The 27,840-nt window shown below is 53.1% G+C and overlaps 1 protein-coding gene and 1 pseudogene across 1 annotated transcript; both read right to left on the bottom strand.

The window, feature by feature from the left end:
- Positions 1 to 19: 19 nt before the first annotated feature.
- LOC147917122 (cullin-associated NEDD8-dissociated protein 2-like) lies at positions 20 to 26,909 on the bottom strand. Its single transcript, XM_087431688.1, is given in 16 exon segments — positions 20 to 247; positions 2,689 to 2,732; positions 2,735 to 2,795; positions 5,628 to 5,792; positions 9,515 to 9,684; positions 12,681 to 12,776; positions 14,251 to 15,612; positions 15,615 to 15,725; positions 16,078 to 16,219; positions 17,346 to 17,638; positions 19,459 to 19,601; positions 19,783 to 19,888; positions 21,247 to 21,512; positions 23,754 to 23,877; positions 24,575 to 24,729; positions 26,896 to 26,909. Coding segments are annotated over 16 exon segments (3,480 nt in total).
- LOC147917123 (poly(rC)-binding protein 2 pseudogene) lies at positions 6,579 to 7,735 on the bottom strand (annotated as a pseudogene).
- Positions 26,910 to 27,840: the final 931 nt, after the last annotated feature.

Below are 27,840 nucleotides of genomic sequence, written 5' to 3' on the forward strand. Positions count from 1 at the left end.
CCTGGGGACTGGGAGAGGACTAGCTGAGCTCCACTGAGTCTGTGCTGGGGGCTGAAGCAGAATCCTTCTTGATTCTTTTGAAGAGACCTGCGAGTTCAGGGTTGGATCGGATTTGAGAAGTAAAGTTGGCCATGATGGGGCTTTTCCCCACTTCAGGGATGGTCAGCAGGGCGGCCACTGCCCTCATTGCAGAGCGCTTCAGTTCATCTTGCTTCTCAAACTCCTGTTTCACGGAACCAGCTTTGACCTAAAGTCAGAAACAGTGAAGAACGAGCCATCCTTTACTGACCTGGCCTTGCACCACAGCCTCCTCACTGGGCCTTGTTTCCTCGTGACCAGCTGTGATCCTCGCCAGCTTAAAACCGCACACTCCCCTGCTTTGGGCTCCTGTGGTTCCAGCCTCCTGAAGCATTCCTCCACCTCTGGGCTTTTACACTGGCTCCTTTCCTCAGAGGGTGGTTCTCTATTGTTCAGATCAGCTCCCATGTCACCTAAGCTGATCTAAATTGCCCATTTTCGTTAATAAATAAGTTGATGGTGACAATTGCTGTAAAGTGCTCAGTTAATTGTCTCCTTCCCTTGACAGGAGGCATCAACTTAGCTTTATCTACTGTGCTGCAAACAGGCTCTTGGTACCATGTGACTTAACTGAATGAATGGATTACTGTGACCGGCTCGAGCTGGCCTCTTCGCCCACCCAAGTCCCTGCCCCTGCAGTCCGTTCTGCAGAGGGCAGCTAGAGAATCAACGCCCCAGACTGCCTTGCCTGTTTCCCCATCCCCCACCTTCTCCCACTTACTCAGAGAATCTCAGGAACCCCCCACTGCTTATGGAATAAAGTCCAGATTCCTCCTGCTCGCCTCTCAAGGCCCTCCACGACTTGGCCCAGACAACACTTAGGCTCTTCCATAAAGAGTCTAGTGGTTAAGAACTTGGCGTTGGGGTTGGACAAACTTGGCGTCGGGGTTGGACAGTCCTGGGTTCAAATGGCTCTGCTCTGTAAGAGCTGTGACTTCAGGTGGTCACGTCTTTTTTTTTTTCCCCTTTCTTTTTTTGGTGAGGAGATCAGCCCTGTGCTAACATCTGCCAATTCTCCTCCTTTTTTTGCTGAGGAAGACTAGCCCTGGGCTAACATCCATGCCCATCTTCCTCCACTTTATATGGGACGCCACCACAGCATGGCTTGCCAAGCAGTGCGTCGGTGCGCTCCTGGGATCTGAACCGGCGAACCCTGGGCCGCCGCAGCAGAGTGCATGCACTTAACGGCTTGCAGGTGGTCACGTCTTTGAGCCTCACTTCCCCATCTATAAATAAGAGCCTCCTTTTCACAGAGTTACCATGAGGGTTAATGACTTAATACAGGTCCATTACCCTGTCTCTGAAACACTTGGGGCCAGATGTGCTTTTTGAATTTGGGATTTTGGGGGGTTTTAGGAAAGTGATACTGTACAGATAACATGGGTCTTATACAATACCCTGTAATCAAATACATTAATATTTCCCCCACTAAATTTATGAAAAATTTAAGAATATTATGAATATGACAATAAGAGAGAAATAAAGGTTATAAACAGCCTCATGCTAGTTCAAGTCAAGTTTTGTTGCCAAACAAGTTACTAAAAAGCTTTTGGTTTCCAGAGCTTGGTAGGTTTCAGAATTGTGGGTGAGGAGAAGTGGATGTGACAAGCTCTCATCACCACGGCATCCTCGCAGCAGCCAGACCGACTGGCTTTTGTGTGGAGTGGGCCTCAGATCAAAGTGAGTGAAGGGGTCTCCTGACTCTGCAGTGCCACTGGCAGCTCCTCCCTGTGACTGGCACTTTTCTCCATGCTGTCCAGTTCAAAGAAAAGCGAGACAATTTGGCGCTGAGACTGCCCAGAGTTCAGTGGCCCTGCAGAACCACTGTTTTCTTTGATTAACTTCATACTAAGCAAATGTTAAAAATGGAAACTTACAAGGCAGGTTTCTATTAATAAATTACTAATTTTATCTGTTTCATCCACATAAGATTTCAGTTTTTTGGAAAAGGTTTTGCTACTTGAAAATCATTGCTCTACAGGTATCCTCTTTAAGCTCCAATCTAAAATACTCTGCCCTCTTTTTGGTTAATTCCCACCCTTTCAAAACCCAAATTAGTTCTTTCATTCAGCAGGAATTTCCTGGGTACCCCCTGGGTGTGCCGGGCTCTGTTCCCAACACTGCAGCTTTCCATGAGGCCTTTGTCCCAGATCCCGACCCTTGAGGCACTCCAGTCTAGCAGCAACTCTGCCCTATATCCATCAGTCAATCAATCGATGATTTCTATCTGTCTAAGAGTCTGACTCAGTTTCCCAATTAGGATGTGAGAGGAGGGAGCCTACCATGTTCAGTGTTGCATCCCAACTACCTTGCATAAGGCCTGGCACCCAGGAAATGTTTAATGAATGAAAGAAAGAGATGAAGCTGGGTTTGAATCCCAGCTCTGCAATTTACTAGCTGTGTAGCCTTGGTCAAAAACTTAACCTTTCGAGCCTCTGTTCCCCTGTGTGTACGATGGTAAGAGTAAGAAGTACTTTATAAGGCGACGCTAATAATCAAATGAAGCATTTCATACACCACCTGTACCGCGGGAGGTTCTCGGTAAATGGTAACTATGAACAGTTTGCTGAGGACCCAGCAGGTGCACCCAGGGCTGGGCAGGGGGCTTACCTTGGTGCTGCAGGTGGCCCTGAGTGGCTCAATGAGCTGGTCACCCTCTGCAGGATGGGCGCAGGACACAAGGTAGCCAATCGAGCAAGCATGATGAAGGTCAGCATCTGCCCAGGGGGAAGGAGACAGAGTTCTTGGTAAAATGGCCCAGGACCCAAAGCAGCAGGCCCCGGGGAAGAGCAGAGGCTCTGGACCCACACCCAGAGCTCAGTGCCAAACTCAGCACTGATTTCTGCAAGGCCCTGCCCGAGTCTCACCCTCTCTGGGCCTCAGTTCTCGCATCTGTAAAGTGTGCATGATAAGGCCTACTATGCCAACTACACTCGGCTGTCCTGAGGAGGATCAGATAAGAGAGGTACCGGGAGGCAGCAGTTCTCAAGCTCAGATGCCCACAGGGCCAGGCAGATACTGTCCATGAAAAAGAGGGCCAGGTGGGAACTGGGAAGGAGTAAGGAGTCCGCTCTCCAGACAGCAGCTAGTTAGCTCCAGCCGGTTGTGGCTAGGTGGGACTGTGGCCAGGGTTGGACTGTTTTCAAAAGAAACCCAGATTTTCATGTAAAATCTCTCAATTTTTAAGTGTTGGCACCTCACTAAAAACAACAACAACTGTGTGAGCCAAGTAAACACGTCTACAGGCCTGGATTCAGCCTGCAGGAGAATAACAGTGCCCTCTGTTGAAAATGGTAAAGACCCTAAAATGATACGGTTGTCTGAAATCCACATGCATGCCCTACCCATCGCCACCAGCTATGCACTCTGCCCTGATCTCCCCAGGCCCCACAGCAAAGGAGGAGCACTGGGGCCAGAGCAGCAGAGAGCACGGCATTAGCCATCACAAGCTATGACTGCGGCTCCTCCACTCCCGGGGTGTGCGACTGAACCAGCCAGGTCGCTGTTTCTCCCCTGTAAATTGGGCATCACGGACTCGCTCTCCAAGGGTTAATGTGAAGACTTGACAAGATAACTGTCGGTGCTCAATAGATGTCACACCCACCCTCTTCAGCACCAAAGGGGGCCTGGACACAGGGGTCCAAATGCTGCTCTGATGCCCAGCTCTGTCCTGTGCTCCCTGGAGGGCGGGCAAGAGGGGCATGTGGCCAGAGTGGGTGAGAAGAGTAGAAAGACATGCTCGAGCGTGGGAAAATTTCCCATGAAAACAACTCACTTCTATCACTCGACAGTGGGTCTTGGCTAGCTTTCACGTCAGTGCACAGGGATCCTGCCCCTCTTTTCAGTGCTGCTGGCACTCCGTGACCGGAGGTACCCAGGTTGGGCCAGCCACAACTCCTGGAACTGCGTTCTGGGGGACACCAGCCCCCTGAGACATCTCTCGAACACCAGTTATGCCCAAATGGGAGAACCATGGCACACCCTTCCCCCACCTGGAGATGCTCACTTAACGCTGTGAATCCCAGCGTTTTCCACTAGTTCTCAAAGAACTAGTATTCCGTGGCATACACTTTGGAAAAACCCAACCCCTCTTTAAACCAAGAGCTTGGAGCTGGAACAGCAGGAAGCATAATTCTTTCTTTCTCTTTCTGGGGGGGTGGCAGGGAGTAACGGTTTAAAACAGTAATAATAAAGGTGAGGAAGAGACAACTAAGACTAGACGTGCAAGAGGGAAGGCTTCCGTAGGCTCAGAGCCCAGAGTCGTCAGAGAGTGCCCACTGCTCTCCAGCAATGCTGGGGGAGGCCTGGCCTTTGGGAGCCAACTGACAATGGGCACCAAATGCCTTAGAAGGACCAGGCTTTTCGCCCAGGATCCCACTGAGAGCACCAGGTGTCACGGTGAGGCACCAGAGCATTCTCTGCAGTGTTGTTTATAATAGTGAAAATGTGTCAACAACCCAAGTGTGTAACAGTGAGCTCAATGGAAGTGGGAATTCCTGTGGTCATGAAACATGAGGGTGAGGACTGATACATATTGACAAGAAAAGAGCAACATCCAGTAAACGTAAGCTGAAAGTCAAAGTACCATACGTGGTGGCCTCTCACTTCTGTAAAATACACACCACACACCTATCTCCACGGCTTTGAGAACAGCGACCCTGCCTGTCATGCTGCCCTCTGTGTGTTGGCACTCACCAAATATTGGCTAAGTAAATTAATGAATGGTTTTTTTGTGCATCATGCCAGGAAACATACTGAGATTTACAACAGTGGTTCTCTCCAGGTGGAGTGGAGTTTTTGCATGATTATTACTCACTTCTTTATTTGCCTTTATATTGTCTAAATCTTTTAAAACAAGCATGGATTACTTTTGGTTATTTTACATTGGTTTTTCATTATAAAAGTGATTCATGCTCATTGTATACATTTTTTAAAGCTACAGAAGGATATAAAGTGAAATCTGTCTCCCCTTTCCCTGCCAGCCCCTGCCTAACTCCCATGGGTAATAATAAAATGCCCCAAACTTCTGCAACTCGCTTTTATCACCCAACAGTGGGTCTTGGCCATCTTTCACATCAGTACACAGAGGTCCGACTGACTCTTTTTAACACTGCTAGAATTCTATGACTGGAAGTACTCTGTCTACTAAGCCCGCTCCCAGTGAGTGGACGTTTAGGTAACTGCCAGCTTTTCCCAACCCCCAGAGAGCTGTGATGAACAATCTTGAACATAAAACTCTGAGCACGTGTTTAGGGATCAATCCAGAGGCTCTGTTCATGGAGACAGAATTGCTGGGTCAACGGCTGTGTCTGAGATTTCTAAAATTTTTGCTTATTGCCAAACCATGCTCCAAAAAGCTTGCCCAGTGTAGACGCCCACCTAAGGTGTTTGAGGTGTAGGTTCTTTTTCTTATCGGAAAAGAACAAAGCAGCTATTTTCACGGGGGTGCCTGGGGTTGGGAGTGGCGGAAAAACAAGCAGTGGGCCCAGGGGCGCCCGGCTGTCCCCTTGGTGCAGGGTGGGTGTGGGTCCGGCAGGGGATTGTCCTACCCGGATATCGTAGTGGTCCTTCAGGCCGTCGTCCACATGGTTCAGGAACTTGCAGATGTCCAGCTGGCCCAGGCAGCTCTCGAGCAGCGAGTACATGCATTCGAAGGCCGCCTTCCGCACGTCCAGCCCATCGTCCACTGTGTGCTTGAAGGGTCCCATCTCCACCTGCAGGAAGGAAGGATGACGAAAGGTTGGGGGATGTGACCCCAGGGGGTAGGAAGATCTCTCCTAGTTCCTGCTGCACACCCCACACCTGTTGTTCAGTCCTGTGTCCCACCCCCAAATCATGCCTCATACACTGAATCTCCACGCCTTTGCTCAGCCTGCAATGCCCTTTCCACCAAATGGTAACGGCAGTAACAACAATTACTATCATAATCTACTGAGCAGTTATGATGTGCTAGGCATTGTACTGAGTGCTTGACAGATGACATTGTACACAAGCATCACAACAGCCCTAGGAAGACAGTGCTACTATTAGCCCCATTCAACATATGAGGAAACTAAGGCTCAGAGAGGTTAATTAACTTGCCCGAGGACACACAGCTAGTAAGCAGCTGAACCAGAATTAAAAACCCAGGTCTCTCGGAAGCCATGAGGCTCTGCTCTTTCTTTTCCTTTTTTTTTCTATTCACAAAGGAAAAGGTCCAGTCCATCTTTTAATCTTTTTCAAAAAGTCCTGAAATTACAGAACTAAACCGAAATGTATTAATATTCCACTCTTACATTTCCATGACAAACAGAAAAAACAAATTTCATGAGCCAAAAAAAAAACAGGGAGAAGCTTATAAAACTAAATATGGATCTCAGCATTGACAGCTGAGCAGAGAAAGGAATTAAAACACTTTCTTTAAAAAAATCACAAGTGGATGATCAAGTGTGTAGAAACTGAAAATTTACAAACTATTTAAAACCTGGCATCGCTGACTGTTCAGAAACTACACAGATAGATCATGGGCGGTGATGAACAGCAGAAAGGGATAATGGATGACCTGCATGGTTCTGGCTGCTCCCCATGCCGCCGGTCTCCCAGGACAGCCTGACATTGATTAGATACTGAGCCAGGCTAATGCCGGCAGCAGATCTAGTGACGGTAACCTGCCCATAAGTAGATCCTTCCAACGCGTTCGCAATTTGATCTGCGCCCCAGACACCGACGGATCTCATCGATTGTGGCACCTTGACGCCCGATTATGCAGCTCATCACATCGTTTGAAATGGTGAGTTCATGAGAAGTAGTCTGAGCAGATGCATCCAAACCCCAACAGCCTTTCATCCCTGGAGAGCTGGAGTCAATGCCACTGAATCCGGTGTTGCCATGCGTCATGGGAAAAGGAGGCTGTTGCACTGCCAACCGGTGCAGCTTGGTCAAATCTGGCTGTGGAATGGCATACTGTCCTTGAATGGTAAAGGCCTCTAGAGGTCCCTCCAGGTCAGGGCTGAGGCACACGGACGGAGTGGTGTGGGGAAAGCTCGTACTGTCACTGCCTGTTGCTGTACCTGTCCTGACCACCTGCAAAGATGACGGAGAACTGGACGGCTTGGGCTAGTAAGGGACGGTCACGCCCTTCGGGGGGACTCCAACATGACCACGCAGATCTGTTTCACACACTCAGTGATGGACTGTGGAATCCCAGCAACAGTGATGGCCCGCTCAGCTGAGTTGGGGAGCATACCCCCTGCCACCTGGACCTGAGCCCCAGTACTCGCTCGTATTTCCTTGATCTTGCAATCACCTTCCCAATGAGTTAGCCATACTGACTAACAGGGACCACCAGCCTCAGGGTGACTGGGGGTCTACTGGCACCTGTGCTATTGGTCACAGTGCTGCTGATGTCCTCTTCCAGTTTGTCAATGATCACAGCCAAGGCTTTGAAGATGGCATTAGTGGGCCTAGCCCAAGTAATAATTCTCTCGGGACAATTCCCTTCTGAGATGTTAATACGTGCACCGCTCTCCTTGCACATCTTCTTAACTGATTGTCCTTCCTTTCTGATGATACTGCCAACTTCCTTTCCATGCATAAGTAGCCGGATGGTGAGTGACACTTAATCCACCTCAATCACACTGGTGTCCATGTCGAGCAGTGTTCTGGGGAGCTGGACTTTGAGTGGTTAAGTCCTTGGTCACCGGTGGGGTGAAAGCCAAAAACTGCAGGCGTGAGGCCACTGAGGGGGAAAGGGGAGGGGGCAGGAAGGGAAGGGTGGGAGGCTGGGGGTGGAACAACAGGGGCTGGGTGGAAGGCGAGGGGGGACCCCCAGCAGGCGAGCGGTGGGCGGAGGAGGAAGAGGGGCCAGGGGGAGGAGGAGGAGGAAGGGGGAAAGAGACCTGGGGCAGGTGGGAGAGGGCGCAGGCTGCGGCTGCTCCGGCTGCTGGGCTGGGCGAGGCTCTGCTCTTAATGGTAAACTCTTTCTCACCCCTCAAAGCCCAGCTCAAATGCCCTGTTTTTTGGGAAACTTCCCTAACCCCTCTAAACAGAGTCGTTTCCTCCTCACTGATGCAAGGTGGTTCAGACCTTTTTGTTACATCGTGTGATAACTTAGCTATTAAATCACTTTTAATCTCTGCTCTGCCCCTTAAATCCTTACTTCACCAAGTGGGCTCTGAATAAGTTAAATAATCAGCAGAGTGGGCGTCTCTCTCCTTCAGGAGGCCCTGAGCTCCCTGGCGGCAGAAACCATAACTGGTCCAGCTCTGAGTCCTGGCACTCGGACCCAGGGCTGGCGCCCCATGGACACCTGCTGAGTGCTGAGTGACAAGCGAGCCACCATTACCGAGTGCTGACTGTGTGCCAGGAGCAGTTCCGAGCACTTGCGAGATTTAACTCTTTAGATCTTCTCAAAACCCTGTGATGTGAACATATGAGGAGAAACAGACTCAGAGCAGATCAGGCTGCCCTGGCTGGGGTCACTGTGAAATAACAGAAAATAAATATATTGGTCTCTGCCCCCGTTCCTGGCTCAGGGCTCCTAAAACCCTTGTAAATTCCCACGTGATAAGAGCACTAGGACAAGCTTTTGTTCTGTTGAGGCGACTGTGGGAGGGCTCCTGGATGGGGGCTGGTCACCAGAAAGACCAAGCCATGATTAGAAGCTTGGCATTTTCAGCCCCACCTTGATCATGCCTATGTGAGGAAGTCTCCATAAAATCCCAAGGGTATGGGGTTCGGAGCGCTTCCAGGTTGGTGAACACATCCACACGGGGAGGGTGACGCACCCCAACTCCACCGGGACAGAAGCTCCTGCACTCAGGACCCTCCCAGACCTCCCCACTGTGTATCTCTCCATCTGGCTGTTCATCTGTGTCCTGGATCACATCCTTTAACAAACTAGTAAAAGTAAGTGTTTCTCTGAGTTCTGTGAGCCACTCTAGCAAATTAGTTGAACCCAAGGAGGGGGTCATTGGAACTTCCGATCTATAGCCAGTTGCAGAAGCACAGGTGACAACCTGGGCTTGCAATTGGCATCTGAAGGTCGGGGGCAGTCTTGTGGGACTGAACCCTTAACCTGCGGGATCTGACGCTCACTCCGAGTAGGGAGTGGCAGAACTGGGTTGAAGTTCTGCACACCCTGCTAGTGGCCAAGAATCGCTTGTTGCTGTGGGGGAAACCTCCACACGTTTGGTGACCAGAAGTGTCAGAAGCGAAGTGTTCTCTGTAAAGGTAAAGGAGACACACTGGGAAGAACTGGGCTTTTTTCCTACACAGAAGGAGGAAGACTGGGGTTTTCCCTTTACAGTCACACAGCTGGGAAGTGGAGGGGCCAGACTTGACCCAGGCCATGTGGCCCCCGCGCCTGCTCTGAGGAACTTGACCCTAATCCTCGCCACAGCCCTACTGGTCAGGCCTGAGGGCTCCGGCTCTGTCCGCCCCCACCCCCCAGCCTCACCTCTCGGATGAGGCCCTGGCGGATCTTCATCTCCTGGTAGAGGAGGGGCAGGATGTCATCCAGCAGGTCACGGACCAACGAGGGCTTGTTGTGCACGGCCGAGTTGAAGAAAGCCAGAGTGGCCTGGCGCACGTTCAGGTCTGGGTCCCGCAGGCTCTCCACGAACTCTCCTGGCAGAAAGACGAGAGGGGGCGTGAGGGACAGCAGAGCCAAAACACAAACCACCTCGACCTCCCACCCCAGTTATCTGCTTAATGTGAGCCATGCAGACCCGGCTGGATGCGGTGAACATGTTCCGAGCATCAACTCTGTGCCAGGCACAACAAGCTTTCAAAGTCCAGATGAGAATGCGGACTCAAATCTGGCCTGGGCTCAAATCCAGACTCGACCACTCCCTAACTATGGGACCTCGGACAGCCTCAATGTCCTCATCTGTAAAACGGGGATAATAACAGTACCTACACTGTATGACTGTTTTTAGGATTAAAAATGTGGTAATGTCTACAAAGCACATAGCAGAGTGCCTGGCACAGTGTGAAGACCCTATAAATGTTAATTTGATATTATTACAGATGAGGCTCCTGAAGATCAGAGAGGTGAAGAAACTTACACAAAGTCACACAGCACTTCTCTGAGTATACCTTTGTGTATAGTTTAGACTTTTTAAATAATAATGTTAATGTTTCATATACTCAATAAAGAAATGAAATAAAAAATGAGAGAGATCCCTAAAGAAAATGAACTGTATTTCTAATCATTAATATAACCACCCAGGTTATGAAGGAGAAAACAAACAACCAGGTAACTTCCACAGTATTTTGACTAGATGCCCTCAGGCTAAAGACAAAAGAACTATAAACAAAGATTGATTTTTTGAAGATAAGGGTTAGCAATTCTCAGACTACTTTCAGCGTACTCTAGGATTAAAAGCAAATAAATATCTTGTACATAACAAGAGTTGGGTGTCTCACTGCTAAAAGAAGCGTATATGGAAAGGGAGAAGCTAGAATGAACCCTGTAGGACTGGACTGGAATAGGAAGTAGCTATGAACACATGGTTTCAAGACAGACAGAAAGAAAGAATGACAGATAGAAAAAAAGAAATCGATGTGAATGGACGTAAGTATATATAAATACATTACACATGTGTGTCTGCCTGTGTAAATACATTCGTACATACATACAGTGCCTGGGTCTGTCTGCTGAGAGGGCCTAGAAGCAATGGCACCCCAGCAGCAACAAGTACACCCAGTGTCCAGATCTTGGATTCTAAATGCCATTCTCCACTAAAAGGAATCAGGGCTGCTTAGAGAAACGGCTGATTTCAGGGCTGGGTCAGGAAAGGTTCAACATAAGTCTGGAGCATCTTATTGTGCCAAAAAGTAAGGATATGCTCAAAGAATGATGGAAACATGTCAACAGAACACAGGAACTAGCATGAAGGGCTCCCGCTTGCTAAATGTGAGACAATCCTGAGAATCAAAATAAATAAAGACAGTAATAGGTTATAACCCACTGAATGAAATAGGAACCCATGAATCTACAACGATATGAATAAATAAATAAATGGGGGAGAAGGAAAATTTCTTCCTGAGAATAAAATGCAAACTAATAAATATGGAAGGAATGCTGGAATTAGAAAGCTGCCATTTGGCAACTGTCAGTAATCATTGATTCAGGCAAGAAACCACAGTGGACGCAAAACACAGTGGGCAAAAATTTGATGAGGAAGAAGATATTTTGATAGATTCAAAATATTTACTCATTCCAAAGGAAAAGAAGAACTTGAGCGTGGAGAAACCTCAAGGTCTCCACCTTAACTAGGTGATCAGAGTTACCATCACCAGTCAAGGGACAAATTGCCATCGTGTGCCTCATGATGTGATGCATTGAGAAGAACATAAAGTCTCCTAGCAGAGCAGGATTCAAACCCAGGGCCGGCAGCCTCTGAGCCCCTTCTACTGTGCCATGCTGGCTCCTAGGTTCCCCCACTCTCTGTGAGAACACAGCTGTGGGGAACTGGCAAGACCTGAGTTCAAATCTCCTCTCTGAGCCTTAGTTTCCTCATCTGTAAAATGGGGCCAGTCCCACATTCCACGCAAGGGGCCGTGGGGATTAACTGAGATGAGGTATAGGACAGGGCCTAGCATGGCACCTGGTGTACAGTGAGAGCTCAAAAACCGTGCTTCAAACACACAACAACAACCACCAAACACCCAGGTGGAGACCCCTGGGGCTGCCAGCCACAGACAGCTCAGGCAATGGAGGGGACCAGGGCTGGGCATCATGTGCCCACTGGGTCAGGACACAGAACAAAGTTGTTGCTGACGATACTGCTGTAGCTTCTGGACGTGTTCTCCAATTCAGAGTGCGGCCACATCTACTGACCCCTTGCTTTCACACAACAGTGCCCCAGCAGGTGGGGATCAGCACCCCCATCTCATAGCAGGAGGAGATGAGCCGTCCACGCTCACACAGCCAGGGAGCGGCAGAGCCAGGATGCAAACCCGAGGCTGGCAGACTCCAAAACCGCTCCACTCTCCACTAGGCCGCCCTGCCCGGATGCGGAGGGCCAGACTCCAGAGCAGTCCAGTTAAAGGCCTGCAGGCTCGGAGCTTTAAAGGGCTGAGGGGTCTGTCTTCTCTAGGAAAAGCCTGGTCCTGCAGAGCCCAAAAGAGGGCTCACCCTCCTCCCCACGAAGGCTGTTTTCCTCAGGCCAGAAGGTCCCTCAGACAGGATGAGCTGGGGAACCGCTCTCCCCTACCCCTGTGCAGCCCGACCCAACCTGGTGCCCGCTGAAGGCAATGCACGTGAGAGGCTGATGGTTTCCACTTCTAAAGGCCTGTTGTGTCATGGAGCACTTTCCCCCTCAGAAACCCACAGGGTCTCCAAAATAACCTTAGAACATGCAGGTAAGGGTTTCTCACCCCCAATTTACTGATGAGGAAACTGAGGCTTAGAGGTGAGAGGGGCATGCTGGCTTCACCCAGAAATTCAGTGGCAGTGCAGGGACTTGAACCCAGGCCCCGCTGCCCGTCACAGGGCTGAGGTGGCTTCCCGGGTCTCCAACACCCCTTGGCCAACACATAAGAAAAATCAGCCCAAGCTCAAGGCCTGGGTGGAGGGGACTGCGCGGGGCGGGGGGCAGAGGGGAGGGGATGCTCACCAGTGAAGCTCTTCAGGAGGGGGTCAATGGAATGGGGCTGGTCCAAGATGAGGAACTTGACTGCTGTGATGACAGTGCTCTGGGTGTGTGGCCGATCTGCAGGACAAGAGGCGGCACATGGTGAGGGGCAGGGCCAATCCTGGATGCCCACAGGTGGGCAGGTGCTAAGGCTCTCCTCTGCTCCGTGGGAGAGAGAACTGCACCCCAGGCCCTCGTCCTCAGGCCTGCATTCTCTAAGCAGCGGCAGCTGTGCTTCAAGCCAGCTGAGGCCAAGGGGATTCCAACAGAATTCAGAGCATCCCCAAAGCCTGGTAACAGAGAACTCACTTAATTTTGCTTTTCTGCTTGCTTTCTGAGTAGAGAAACGGAAAAAAGGGAGGGGAATTCCCATTATGTGAAGAAAGCACAGAAGAAGATTTGGGGTGGCTGATGAAGATATGCACACTAGAATAGGATTAGGTAAATTTAAAATAAGAGAAACAAAGCCAAGGGAAAACACCGACAGGGAAGTGAGATGGAGACTGGAGTGAGGGGTGTGCGGGAGAGGCACCAGGGAAGTCCCATGAACTTGCTAGAAGCAGGCCACTAATTTGGCTGTAAGCTTCCCAGCAGCCGGTGGTAAAAAGGAAATGTGAGGGGCTGGTTGGTGCAACAGTGTGCATGAGCTAGCAATGAACCAGAGCCTAGAAGAGGCAGGGCTGTGCCTCATGAGACTCCCGCCTCTCACGGTTTCTGGTGAAGAGCCCTGTGCACATAGCAGGCAATGTCCTCAATGTGTTCTTCCTGTCCACGCAGCAGTGAGGGCCACAGAGTGCTCATTATAAAGCCAGCAACCCAGTAAGGGCCTAACATAATCATGAACACAGCTACAAGGGCAGTTATTAACAGTATTAATTAGGTACCACACACCACACCAAGCCCTTTGCCTGCATTATGTCAACTAACACACCCACTGACCCTCTCAGGGAACCAGCTGACCGGCTCGAGGCTGAGGGCTTCTTTTCTCAGGGGCTTTCTCTTGCCCGAGAGCCCCACAGCCCCACCTCCCGGCTTTCTTCCTCCCCGAGCTGCAGAACCCCCTGACGGTGCTCTGACCTGACCACACAAAACCTGCGCTGCCCCCAGTTCTTGCCTGGCCTCCCCAAGCCCTGGGGGCATGGCGTCCCATCCTCCTCTACATTCACATCTGCTCCGGGCTCAAGCTAGCCCAAGAGAGCTGCACTCTCTGCTGGCTGCTATATCTGGCCCCTCAGAGAACTGCTTTTTTAACCTTTGCCTGGAGCACAAGGCTGCTGTCCACACCAAGGATTCCGAAAATGGCATCATGAAAAGTTTACTGTTGCAGGGACATACTAAGGATTCTGTGTCCTCCATCCCAGAGGGTCCCCCAAGAGGAGGCCTGTAGGTTTCAGGAAACACTGTTGTCACGGCTCCTCTGCCTTGATCTCATACACACCTGACTTGCAGACCCAGTCACATGAACTAGCTCACCATGTGGGCCACTCAGATGCTCAGAAGCAAACTGCCCACCTCCGATCTGGGCCACCTGTGCCCACACCTGTGCCCCTACCTGCCGCAAGTTGCTTCCGGAATCGGGGCAGAAGGAACGGAGGGTTCACGAGGACCAGCTTCCCAATGCACTCGGCCACCACCCCCCGGGTGCCCTCCTCGGCGCCCTCGCAGCGCTGGAACAGAAGGGCCCAGATGTCCTCGGCATAGGGCTTCAGGCTGTCGGGCTGGGCGGCCCCCAGGGCCTCCCTGAGCAAGTGCAGCAGCAGGTACTGCCGCCGGGGCTCGGCCTCCATCTGCCCCAGCAGGAAGGGCAGGAAGTCGGGCAGGTTCCCAGTGCCCAAGCAGCCTAGCGCGTAGGAGGCAGCCACCCTCACGTCCTCACTTGGTGACCCCAAGGCCTCCAGAAGCCCTGTCTTCAGCTCCCGCTGGGGGCCCGGTCCAGCCACCTGGCCCACCTCAACCAGTGACAGGAATGCCAGGACCTTGACAGCCATGCTGGAGTGGGGGGACCTGGCATCACAGACCAGGCAGTTTGCTGTGCCTGCCGCCTCTTGGGGACAGGCGGCTGCGAGGGCTGCCACACACCGAGCCAGCAAGTGGAACACCTGCTTGTGCAGGCCGGGCCCGCCATCCACAGCCTGGTCGTAAACCGGCGCAGTCAGCAGGCTGATGAGCTCGGCGTAGTCCACGCACGGGGGGCGGGTCCCCACCAGAGCCTGCAGGAAGCCTTCCGTGGCCGCCAGCACACCTGCTGGCAGCAAGGGCGAACGCAGCAGCCGCAGCAGCTCTTCGAGCACGGGGCTGCTGACCTCGGCCAAAGAGGCCGGCTGGGCCTGGGTCACCGTGGTGAGGAAGCCCACAGCCAGCTGGGCCACGTGCATGTCGCTCTCGCCGACCAGGGCGGGCAGCTCGGCCAGTACAGCCCGTGTGGTGGACGGAGGGAGGCTGTGGTCCTGGCTCTGGGCCAGGGTATCCAGGGCAGCCAGTGTGGCCAGCCGCAGCGCCCGCTGGTTCTTGCACAGGAATGAGGCCAGAGTGGGCAGTGCCTCGGCCAGGATGGGCTGCAGGTCAAGCCACAGTGGGGACACGGCCACCAGCGTCAATGCCTTGATGGCGGGCAGCCGGGTTATCTCATTCCACAGGCGGTCCAGGAGGAGCAATAGCGAAGGCTTCAGGTCATCCCCGAGCAGGTCACCCAGGTGGCCCATGCAGGACATAGCCCGCTCCTTCACCTCCTGGTCCAGGTCAGTGGCACGGAGCTGTGCCAGGGTGGCGGCAGACATGTCTCCAATGTATGGCTCGGGGTCCAGCGCCTGAGGCCTGTCCAGCGGCCACAGGGCCCACAGCAGCTCCTGCAGCACGAGCAGGGCCTCAGCCGCGATCTTGTAGAAAGGGTCAGCCACGCAGGCCATCACAGGTGGTGTGGGTGGAAGGCCTTGGCTGGCTCCGTGCCCAGGAGCCCCTGCAGGAAGGCCAGGGAGTCCCTCCGGATGGTGGAGGAGCTGGAGCCGTCTGCCAGCGAGAAGATGATGCCTGTGGGGTGGGTGCAAAGGTTACAGGGCCACAGACCCTGACCCAACACAGCCCTCCCTGGATGCGGGGGTGGAGCTCCCACAGGCATCTGAGCTGGCCCAAGGCAGCTGGGCTCTGATGCAGCAGATTACAAGAGGGGAGGGCTTGGCTGGGGCCAGGGCTGAGGGACGCAAGGCGAGGGAACCCACGTGAAACCAGGAAGTAGGGCCTGCACCCCAGCCTTGTTCTAACCGCTGGCAGTGGGGAGCCACCATAGGTTCCTGAACAGGGGCACCCTCCAGGACTGGGGGCTTGGGCCCAGGTCGTGGAAGAGGCCCAGGACAGCAGACACCTGGGTTCCAGTCCATCCTACCTGCTACCAGCACGGGCATGTGCTCTGCCAGGCTGCCAGGGAGGACGCCCGCCAGCTCAGTGAGGAGGCTGAAGCAGCCCTGGCGGGCCCTGACACTCCGATCTTTAAGCTGCCGCTGCAGGGCCTTGATCACAAGGGGCACCTGTAGGCAGGTGGGGGGACATCAGGGACCAGCCAGGAAACCTCAGCCCACCACTACTGGGGGGCTGTGCCCAGGTGCATGCCCATGGAGAACCCCCAGCATGGAGAGGATCACTCCATCCCAAGCTTCCCATCACTCGCTGTGTACCAGGCCCCCGATTCCATACTCAGACCCTCTGAGGAAGGCACTATGCTGGGGCCCACTATTCAGACAGGGAAACAGACACAGAGAGACTAAGTAACTCACTCAAGGTCACCCAGGCAGTCTGGCTCTCGCCCCTACACCCTGTGAGGGGGAAGCACTGGGGCCCCTTTCCTTCCCCAGCTAGATTCTCTCCCCAGATGAGTTCATCTGCTCCCTGAGCTTCAGATTCCAGCGAAGCAATAACTCCCAGATCGACATCTCCAACACCAGGCTCGTGTGCTAACTGCCCGCCCGACATCTCGACTCGGGCATCCAAGGACCTCGAACATAAATGTCCAGAACAGAACTCTAGACATCCCCTACTCCACTGTCTGCCATCTCGGGGAAGTGCATTTCATGCTTTAGCCAGAGCCTGGAACTTGCGTGACATCTCCCCGTGCCTCACCAATCCATCAGCAAGACCCAAGAACTAACTCTTGAGTCTCACCCCTCCTCTCTGCCCCTACCACCCCAGTCCAAGGGACCACCCCTTTCTCCTGGACAGCTGCAGTGACCTCCTGCAGGTCTCCAGCACCTACTCCCGCCCACCCTGTTACAGTCCATTCCCCACACAGCAGCCAGAGTGAGCTTTTGCAAATGTAAATGGGATCCTATAATTCCCCTACTGTGGCTTCCAGGACCTTAGAATAAAGGTGAAACTCCTTCTCAGGGCCTGGAAGCCCTATCGGTCTTGTCTATCTGCCCCCAGCCTGTGTGGTCCGGGGCAGGGACTTCATCTGTCTATTCTCCGATGTGCCCCAGCACCTAATGCAGAGGGCCAGGCACACAGTAGGTGGTCAGTACGCACACTTCAGTGGGTGGATAGATGCTAGGGCGGGCAGAAGGATGGGAAGACGGGTGGATGGAAGGGCTGTGAGCAGGTGGGATGGTGAGTCATGAGTGGGGGGGTGGAGGGATGGGAGAGAGGTGAAGGCATGCCCACCCGTCCTCGCAGCATGTTTAGGTTGCTGCCAGTCTGGGTGGGCTCCTCCTCGGCCTCCAGCCATCCCTTCGGGGGCCGGGTTTACCAAAGCAGCACAATGTAAGCTCCAAAGACATCAGCCTTGACGTTCTCCTCGCGTTCCTTGAAGCGGTGGACGAGCGCGGGCGCCAGGGTACAGTGGAAGTCGGGCAGCAGGTCGGGCCTCGAGCCGATCAAGGCCGCCATGCACTTGGCCGCTGCCCGGCGCACCTTCCAGCTCATGTCATCGTCGTCATTGTACTCGTCCTCACTCTCTGGGGCAAGATCAAGACACCATGGCAGACGGGGAGCCGCCTGGCCCCACCCAAGTTGTCTGCGAGGATGGGGAAGTGAGGAGCATGGAGGAGGCAGCTGGGCCTGTGCTTCACCTCTCGATGACCGTTATTGACAGGCTATTAGGTTACCTGCCATTTAATGAGCACCTACTGGGTGCTAGGGATGGTGCCAAGCACTTCAAACCCACCACCTCACTTTAGCCTCACAATGACCTGTGCCACAGGGATTACTCCCCGCTGTGGAGACGAGGGAACCAGGCCCGGAGGGAAGCAGCTCAGCCCGAGTTACAGGGCAGGGAACAACTGGAGTTAAAGCCCGGTCCTCCCTCTGCCTCCAGACCTACGCTGTTTTGACTACACCACGGAAAATCTGACATCTAAGTCTTAGTGAGGACTTAAGAGAGCCCATTCGGGGCACAAAACCCATCCTCCGGTTTCAGGACTGGCTGTGTGATGGCTCATTTACTGGGATTCCAGAAGAGAGAAGCGATAGGGCCTCCCTTTGGCCTCCCCCCTCCCTACCACCAGCCTGCCCCAGTATCTCAAGGGTCCTGATTCCGGCTTCCAAGCAGGACTAGTAATAAGGAAATGCTGTTTTTGTGGGGCTTTCTACTCTCCAAGCTCCCCTGAGAGGCCAGAGATCATCAAGTCTTCACCACACCTCGGGAATGAAGGTGCCTTGAGCCCTATTTATAGGTAACAAGAGCAAGGCTCAGAGACGGTGAGAGACTCTCTTGAGGATACACAGGAAACAACTGAGCTGAGATTCAGGCTTACAAAGCCTACCCATATCACCTGGGGAGACAGACATGAGGCTCAGAGGGGGATGGTCCTACAAGGGATACCCCAGGCACAGGCTCAGAGGCCAGCGTGTTCCTACCCATGCTGCTCTGTAGACAACTCAGACTCGCAGAGCACTGGCATCTGGACAAGCCATAGTGGGACACATGGACAGTCCCACGGATGTGTCCTGTCAGCTTAGCAAATGTCCCTCTTGCAGGACTGCTGTTTGTTACCTCTACCATACACCACCCATGAAGAAACACCCATAGCTTCCTGTTACTGACAAGAAAACACCCAAACTCCCTTGGTGAGGCCCCAGCATGCCTGTCCAATCTCAACTCCTACCACCCCATCTTGTTCTAAGTACCTTGTCAGGCCCTATGTCCCTTGCCTCCATCAATGCCCTGCTTCCAGGGCCCAGGGGCATCTGTCTGAGCGACAGACAGGACCAAAGGCATGGAAGGGAGGAAGCCAGTGAGTCCATTCCCCATCCAGGTATCTCTCCCCTGTCAGCGCCCATCATTCCACCATTAGAGCCTCACTCTGCTGGGTTAGAGCTCCGTCTCTTGGAAGCCATTACTAAACAGGTACAGAGTTGGCAGCACAGAGGTGCGGGAGTCTGGCTGACATGGCTCCACGTCCCAGCTATGCCACTTCCTAGCTGTGTTATCTCAGACAAATCTCTTCTCCAAGTCTCAGTTTCCTTGTCTGAAATATGGGGATGATAATAAACACCTGGTTTTCTAGGGTTATTGTAGGGAACATGAAAGAAGAGAGTGCTCAGGACACCAGCAGATGCTCAATAAATGACAGCGATGATTACTATCGTTACTGTGAGCTGTGCAGAGAGGGTGGAGACCTTGGGGGCTCCAGATTTCCCAGGGCAGGGCTGGAGCCTGAGGAAGAGTTGACATCAGGATGGGGGCACCAAATGTGGCGCTGTCTTTGGATGGGGGGGTCCCAGGAAGGCTGCATCCATTCTACCCCTCAGCCCCAATGACAAGTCGGCCACCCACCTTGCTCACTGAATTCACTATCCTCTGTCTCCATCTGGTCCTCGTCCTCGTCGCTGTCATAGTTATAATTGGGGTTGTGCTTCATGTACTGGAGGCAGAGGCTGGTCGCGTTGGGCACGTGAGGGCCCATTTTCTTGGGGCACCTGTGAGGCAGGATGGGAGAGACTCTGCTGGACCCAGGCATGACAGCGTAGGGGTTGTGGCCCAGTGGTGAGTCCTGAGATCTTACTGCTTTGAGGCCAACATCCTGCCCCTACCCCATCCCTGCCAACTTCCCAAAGAAACCCAGAGGCCCCTGTCTTCTGGCACCCCCACTGCACCTACTTCCTCAGGAAGGCCTCGAAATCCTGGAGGCCAGACTCCCCGAGCTCATCATCATCCAGGTTGCAGAATTCCTCCACCAGGGGCACCAGGCGGTCCAGGTGGGCCCCTGCAGGGCCAGGTGGGTCACTCAGGCCAGGTGGGTCACTCAGGCCAGGCCAGACCCTTTCCTGGCTCCCCAGCCTGCAGATCTCAGCCTGTCCCTGCACCTGCAGACTTTACCACTGTAAACTCAATTCAGAGGCTTCAGAGTTGAGTAGATGTGGGTTCTAGCCTCGACTCTGCCACCTATAAGCTACGGGACCGTGGGCACGTCACAACTTCTCTGATCTCAGTCTACTCATCTTCACAGTAGGGATAACAATGTCTACTAGGTAGAGATTTTGTGAAGATTAATGATATGATGCAGACAAAGAGCTCTGCCCAAGTTCTGGCACACCTTAGGCACTCAGTAAGCAGCATGTGTTGTCAAAACTATTACTCATGTCCCTGTCTTATCTCCTGCACTACCCTGTAGCCCTGGATGGGCAAAGCCAGGAAAAGGAGGGGCCCCCCACCCAGTCCCCGGGCTGTAGATTCCCCTCCAGCCCTTCTCCAGCCACACCCTGCCCCACCTTCCTGCCCAGTCAACCCTGAACCCTTGTCTGGTCTTGTGCAGGCCTCTTTCCTGGGTCTGTGCTCCCAAGGGCGGCCAAGGGGTGGCTGCTGTTTGGGGGGGATGTAGGCAGAGCGTGGACTGCAGGCTGGGCCCCCACCTGTGCTTGAAAGGTCCCTTGCAGTGAGAGAGCCAGAGGGGAGGGAGGGACAGACCTTGGCCGCCTCTACCCACACTGCCTTGTTCTAGACCAGAACGGACTGCAAGGTGTTTCAGAATAAATTGAAACCTGATTGCAAGATTCCATTTCTGTAAAACTAATCTCTGGAGACAGAAAGCAGATCAATGGTTGGCTGGGGTCGGGTAGCGGGAGGGATGGACTGCCAAGGGGCACAAAAACACTTTTCGGGGTGATGGAAATGTTCTGCATCTTGCTTTCACTGGTAGTTTCACGGGTGTATGAAAAGGTCAGAACACACTGTACACTTTACTGCGGTTTATTGTATGTGCATTACCCCCCATAAAGATTTTTAAAAATTCAAACCTGGCGTACGGGTTGTTATTAAGGTATATTTGTCAAAATACGAAGACAGAATATACTTCATTTAACTTTAGTGACATGATCTGTAATTATCGGCGAGACTCGGCGTAAGAAGGTAAGGCTCAGAAGCAGGTGGAGCTCAGGGCCCGCCCTCCTCCTTCCAGAAGCTTCGGCCGCGCCCCCTCACCTAGGAGGCGGCCTGCCCTCTTCCCCAGCACCTCCCCGCCTCAGCTACGCCCCCCATGTAGGAGGCCGTCTGCCCCGGCCCCGCCCCTCAGCCCGGGCCCCGCCCCTATCCCAGTACCTCCCCGTCTAGGCCCCGCCCCCTGACCGAGGCGGTGGCCTGCCTGGCGGCCGATGCTGCGCAGACACTGGATCAGGGTGAGGATGGCAGCGGGGCTGGCGGGCGCGCGCGGGCCGGGTAGCCGGTCCGGCAGGTGGTCGGCGAGCTCGACGAAGAGGTCGGCGCTGCAGGCGGCCGCCAGGTGGCCGAGCGCCCCGACGGCCCGCTTGCGCACGGCCAGGCGCGGGCTGCTCAGCTGCGGCAGCAGACAGTGCAGGAGGCTGGCGTGGAAGGCGCCCAGCGGGGCGCCCAGCCTGGGGAGCCGCAGGGGGCGTCGGGCGGGGGCGGGGCCCACCCAGCAGGCACCCTGGGCCGGCACCTCCCCTCGCCTCAGCCTCTCCTAGCCTCCTCCCCGGAATTACGACAACCCAAAGGCCCTTGGTAAATGGAAAGGCGCCCTGCAACTGTGTGGAGTGATTATTTATCATTATTACAGGAGAGAAAGCAGAGAGGGGAAGGGACTTGCTCCAGAACACTCAGTCAAGAAATGCAAGGCCTGGACTTGAACCCAGGTGACCAGGCTCCCAGTCTGGGGAGAAGGCCTGATGGTAATGGAGTGTGTGGGGCTCCAGTGGGGCTGTCCCGAATTCCTGGGAGTCTGGGCCTCGCCTCAGTGCCCACCCCCCTCAGTCTGTCCCCCTCACTGAGACCAGAGTGGCCTAACGTCTCCTTCTGACCTGGTCACTCCTCTGCCTGACTCCTTCAATGGCTCCCCAGTGCCCTTCGGATAAGCTGAGCCCTGGGCTCAAGGCAAGAGGCAAGCCCAGAGAATAGTTTCTGCACAGGGAGAAGCAGCTCCAGGTGGCCTCAGCAGCTCCCATCCTCACCTTCAAACAAGGACTGTGCATTTGCTGTCCCACACATGGCCTGAGACCTTTTCTTCTCTCACTCCGCAAGGACACACTGACCTCAGTCTCCCATATCTCTCTGCCCTGGGTTTCATTTATTTATTTGTTCACCTACTATGTGACAGGGCCTGTGCTGGAAGCTCCAGTAAGCAAGACAGACTCTGGTCTTAGGGCCCGACCCCATGGAGTTTTCAGCTGAGTGTAGGCCTCCCAGGCACCTCAAATTCAACATGCCCCAAACTGAATCCATCGCCTTCTGCCCTACACACCTGCTCCTGCTCCTGCTCCGGGAGGAGTCCCCACCACAGCCAATGGTCCTGTGTCTGCGCCCCCGGTGAGTAAAGCCAGAGCCCTGGGTGTCATCCCTGAGTCTCTGCCTCTCACCTGCTCTGAGCTCTGTGGAGTCTACCTCCTAAATACACCCGAACTCACCTGCCTGCAGAGCCTCCCAACCAGCCTCCCTGCCCGCTCCACCCCCTCCCATCCACCGTGCATGCTGCAGATAGAAAGATCAGTCTAAAACACACAACTGTGCACATGGCGCTCCTCAGCCCCTGCCTAAAACCCCTCCAAGGGCTCCTCACACCTGCAGTATAATCCTTAGCCCACCACCCTCCCTGGCTTCAGCCCAACCCTCTAGGCCTCACCTCTCCACACTGGCCCTTCCACATTACACCCCAGCCCCATGACTGTCTTGCACAACCCCTGGGGCCCCATGTCTTCTCCTGCCTCTGCCCTCTGGGCCGAGGGCAGTCTCCCCTCTAGTGTCCCCCTTGTGCCTGGCCACACCTGGCCAAGTCCTGCCCATCCTTAAAGGCTCGGCTCTAGCAGGACCCTCTCCAGGAAGGTTCCCCACGCCCCAGCTGGGTTAGGGGCTCCTCCAGGCCCTGCTCTTATCTTTTTTTTTTTATAATTTTATTTTATTTATTTTGTCCCTCAAAGCCCCAGTAGATAGTTGTATGTCATAGCTGCACATCCTTCTAGTTGCTGTATGTGGGACGCGGCCTCAGCATGGCCAGAGAAGCAGTGCGTCGGTGCGCACCCGGGATCTGAACCCGGGCCGCCAGCAGCGGAGCACACGCACTTAACCGCTAAGCCACGGGGCCGGCCCCCTGCTCTTATCTTGATTGTTGTTCTCTCTCCACTCGCAGTTTGTGTGTCTATGAGCGCCTCCCTGGGAGCGACGGAGACTGAGCTGACTCCATACTCCCAGCACTAATCCAGCACCTGACACTCTCCTGGCCACGGAGCAGGTGCTCCAGGCTTGGGAGGCAGAATCAATGAACACTTTAAAAATGCACAGTGCAGTTTAAAACAAAGGCCCAGCTATATTAGCCCAAAAGAAGAAAAAGAAAGAAAGAAGGGCGTGAGGGGGAGGACGAACACACATGGGCTTCGGCTACAGAGGGACCTGAGTTCAACAATTAGGTTCTGCCTTTTACTGACAGTGTGACTCTAGGCAGGCCTCAGAGCCTATACTATTGTGACAAAGGAGTTCTCCTTCACAGGGCTTCTGGGATGATTAAGGAGGCCCGAGCACAGGGCCTGGTGTGAAGGAGGTGCTGGTCCTACGGATTTGAGTCCCTCCTTGTTCCCTCTGCTCCCCCTCCTACCCTGTTCCTCTCTGCCCAGGGTGGCCTCCTGCACCTGCTCAGCATGTCAGAGAGGATGTCCAGGACTTCCAGCTGCACAGCCACGTCCTCCTGCAGGGCAATGGCACTGGTGAGCTGGCGGGTGATCTTCCGGCACACGTTGGTGGCCAGGCCAAAGCCTGTACAGAGCACAAGACGGGGACCATAAGTCCCAGGGCTGGCCTCCACCTCTGGTCGGCCTTTGCTCTGGTTGTGTTCCTGAGCCCATGTCCCCAACAATCCTGCTGACCCAGGGAAGCCAAGGCTCGCATGGTCCAAGGTTTGACCCAGAGTCCATCCAAACTAAAGGAGACAGCTAGGAGAACTGAAGAACTGATGGCTGACCTGCTGGCTGGCTCACCCCATGCCCGACCGGGAGGCGGGTAAGGTTAAGCACATCCTTTCCTAGACACCCCTGCTGCTAGAAGTGGCCAGGTGACCCTGTTCTGGCCGGTGAGATATAGGTCAAAGTCTTCTGGGGCCTTCTGGGGAAATATGTGCTTTTCTTAATAAGGGCAAGAGACATGCGCAGAGACTTCAACCCTGTCCTAATTGAGCTGCTAAATGAATTACTGCAAAAATGGAGTGGCTGATCCCTCCAGAATTATGGAAGAAAAACCACCCTCTACTTCTTCAAGCTGCCATTAGATTCTGTTACTTGCAGCTAAAAGCATTCCTAACATAGAGCCATGAACTTAAACAGATCTGGGTCTGAATTCTCTGCCACTTACTAGCTGGTTGACCTTAGATAAGTCTCTTCACCTCTCTGAACCTCAGTTCCTTTAATGGTAAACGAGGACAGATGATAATAGTCCCTAGTCTCTGGGACCTGGGTACCTGTGGCTGCAGGGGGGAGCTCTGAGAGGACGGTCTTGAGGCTGATGCCAGCGATGTCTCAGAGCTGCTCCTTGTCTGACTGCATGTTGGCACAGAGGGCGTCCACAATGGTCTCCACCTGGTACTCCTTCGCTTTGCCCACCAGAGGACCCAGGCTGAGCAGGGTGGGAGGGAGGGGGTCCAAAAGCCCCAGGCTCAGCCTGAGTCAGGCTGCCCCTTAGGTCCCCTCATGCCTATGGGGCCACATGTGCTGCAGAAAAGGCCCCGGACCCACATGGAACTCCCTGTTTTGCCAGAAAAAGAGGCACCCTCTGGCTATGCCAACATCGTTCCTGGCACCTCCCAAGCCAGCATCTCCTCCCAGGTTTTGCAACTCAGTATATGGCCAAACCATCAAACCCAGTAACCTCAGCTGAAAAATACGAAATGCCCAAGAGCATTGGTTCTCAAACTTGAGCATGTATCAGAATCCCCTAGAGGACTTGTTAAAACACAGATTGTTGGGGCCCACTCCAGATTTTCAGATTCAGGAGGTCTAGGTGGTGGCTTAGCGGTTAAGTGTGCGTGCTCTGCTACTGGCGGCCCGGGTTCGGATACCAGGCGTGCATCGACGCACCGCTTGTCCGGACATGCTGAGGCCGCGTCCCACATACAGCAACTAGAAGGATGTGCAACTATGACATACAACTATCTACTGGGGCTTTGGGGAGAAAAAGGGAAAATAAAGGAGGAGGATTGGCAATAGATGTTAGCTTAGGACTGGTCTTCCTCAACAAAAAGAGGAGGATTGGCATGGATGTTCGCTCAGGGCTGATCTTCCTCAAGAAAAAAGAAAAACAAACAAAGAAACAAAAAAAGATTAATAACTGACAGGGAAAGAGAGGAAGCAGAATTGGGCAGAGGAGCAAGTGGAATTGCAAAGCAGGCCTGCGATTGCCTCTGCCAACGTGGCGGGCAGCCCGGTCAAGAGTCCTCCGTCAGCCCCTTACCTCCCCTGCCCCAATCACGGGATCCAGGCTGCCCCGAGAAGCGTGTCGACCCAGGAGGCTCTCTGCCACTAAGGCAGACCCTGCATCCATCCTTCTTCCTCTTCCACATGCATAGACTTGACCGAAGGACACCTACACACCACCACGTAACTTCTGAGCCGCACATCCGCGGTGTTTAACAGGCCGGCGAGCCGGCATAGGAGGCGGCTGGAAGCTGTTTCCCCATGGGATTGCCGGCCAGCAATGACTCACTGCACTTGGGAGCGACTGCGAAGCACAGAAATATAGCCCACTAATGCTATACGCCACGGATCCTCTTAACCAGATCCCAGAAGCGTCTGCAGCTTCCCCCAAACCATGGATACCGGAGAAGTGCAAAGCAGGAGAGCACGGAGTGAAAAGAGATGTGATTTACCCAACTGCAGTTGTAAAACCTCTTCCATTTCACAAACACATGTAACCATGTGAACGTGTAGCGGGGTCCTCCCGATGGCTTGGAAGGGGCTCCTTCTGAAACTTCAGTACCGGTCTCTTCCCAAGCTCTTCCCAAGTGTGCATGTGGATGCAGCATCCTCAGGGAGCGGAGATGACAAAGTGACTGACCCTGCCTGAGGAAACAAGAGAAAACGACCCAGGAGACATCTGATCCTGCAGGCAGAGAGGAGGCAGCAGGCAGAGAGAAAACACTGGCCTTAAAAGTCAACAGGACTTATAATGGGTGTAGCTTTAAATATCTGGTGTGGATCAACATTCCGAATTTGAATGTTGATCTCAACTCTAGCTATTTTCTGAAAACCAACTACATGTGGCCGACAGGAATGAAAATACTCTGAGAATAGACTCTTTCATTAGCTTATTATTTCCTCCATGAACTTTTGCCTGAAGAACACACTTGCCTTGCTTCACAGTAAGGATGAGGCAAGTATTTAGCCTGGATTTCTTTAAAGGAGACATAGCAAGTTATCAATGATGTCCTGCTGGTAACATTGATCAAAGAAATCAGTGTATCTTTAATTCTTCTCCCAGACTCTTATTCCTTTGCTGTTTTTATTTCTTTATTTCTAGTCCTCCAACCATTTCCTTCCTTTGTAATACACGCCATTTTTTACAACTGAATGTTTGTGTCCTCCACAAAATTCATATTTTGAAATCTAATCCCCAATGTGATGGTATTTGGAGGTGGGGCCTTTGGGAGGTGATTAGGTCATGAGGGTGGAGCTCTCATGAATGGGGTTAGTGCCCTTGTAAGAAGAAGCCTTAGAGGTGGCTCTGTCCCCCACGTGAGGACACAGTGAGAGGTCGGCAGCCTGCAACTCAGAAGGCAGCTCTCACCAGAACCTGACCATGCTGGTGCCCTGGCCTCGGACTTCCAGCCTCCAGAACTGTGAGAAACAATTTTCTGCTGTTTATAAGCTACCCAGTCTGCAGTACTTTGTTATAACAGCCCAAGCTAAGACACCATTAAATAGGAATCCCAATTCTCCTTCCCAACCCTTTCCTAATGGGCCCTCTGGAAAACCTCCTCCAAGAGAGACTTCTCCATGTTCTTTACGTCTTCCTGCCACAGTTTTGCCTTAACTGAGATCCGATTCCTTTTCCTGTTGAGGGAGATCCTTGTTTTAGCTCCTAAGCTTAGGCTAAGCATGCAGTTTACCATCCCAGCCAGGAAACTTCCAACGGTGAAGAGAGGGGCTCTGTTTCTTATACCAGGATAACAGGCATAAATTTGAACTGTCTGGGGAAAACCAGGATGTGTGTCACTCTGCCTCAACCCCAAACCACATGGGACTAGAGCTGCATAAGAACAAAATGTACAGTCTCTGCAATCTCCATTGTTACATCCAAAAATGTTTTCACTATTGCTTAACAATTCTTCATCCAGGGAACTGCATTGCCGGCCCAGAAGAGGGGTGGACAACCACAGCTCTCAGGCCAAATCCCGCCCAGTGCCTGTGTTTGTGAATGAATTTGTATCAGCACACAGCCACACTCTTCATTTACATATTGTCTGACTGATATCAGCTACAATAGCAGAGTTGAGTAGTTGCAACAGAGACAAAATGGCTTCAAAGCCTAAAATATTTGCTATATAGCTATTTACAGAAAAAGTTTGCCGATTCCTGGACTTTATGAGCTTCATGAGGGCCGGGGATGCATATGTCTATAGGTCTTATCTACCGTGAATATTTAAACAATACACCAAACATGTTGTAGATCCTTGATATTTGTTTTATGGATGAATATCAAAATGCAAAATAAAGCCACAGTAACTAGTAG

This window comes from Ceratotherium simum, chromosome 5 (genome assembly GCF_057802395.1).
Source record: "Ceratotherium simum simum isolate JZ-2026a chromosome 5, ASM5780239v1, whole genome shotgun sequence".
NCBI classification, from domain to species: Eukaryota; Metazoa; Chordata; class Mammalia; order Perissodactyla; family Rhinocerotidae; genus Ceratotherium; species Ceratotherium simum.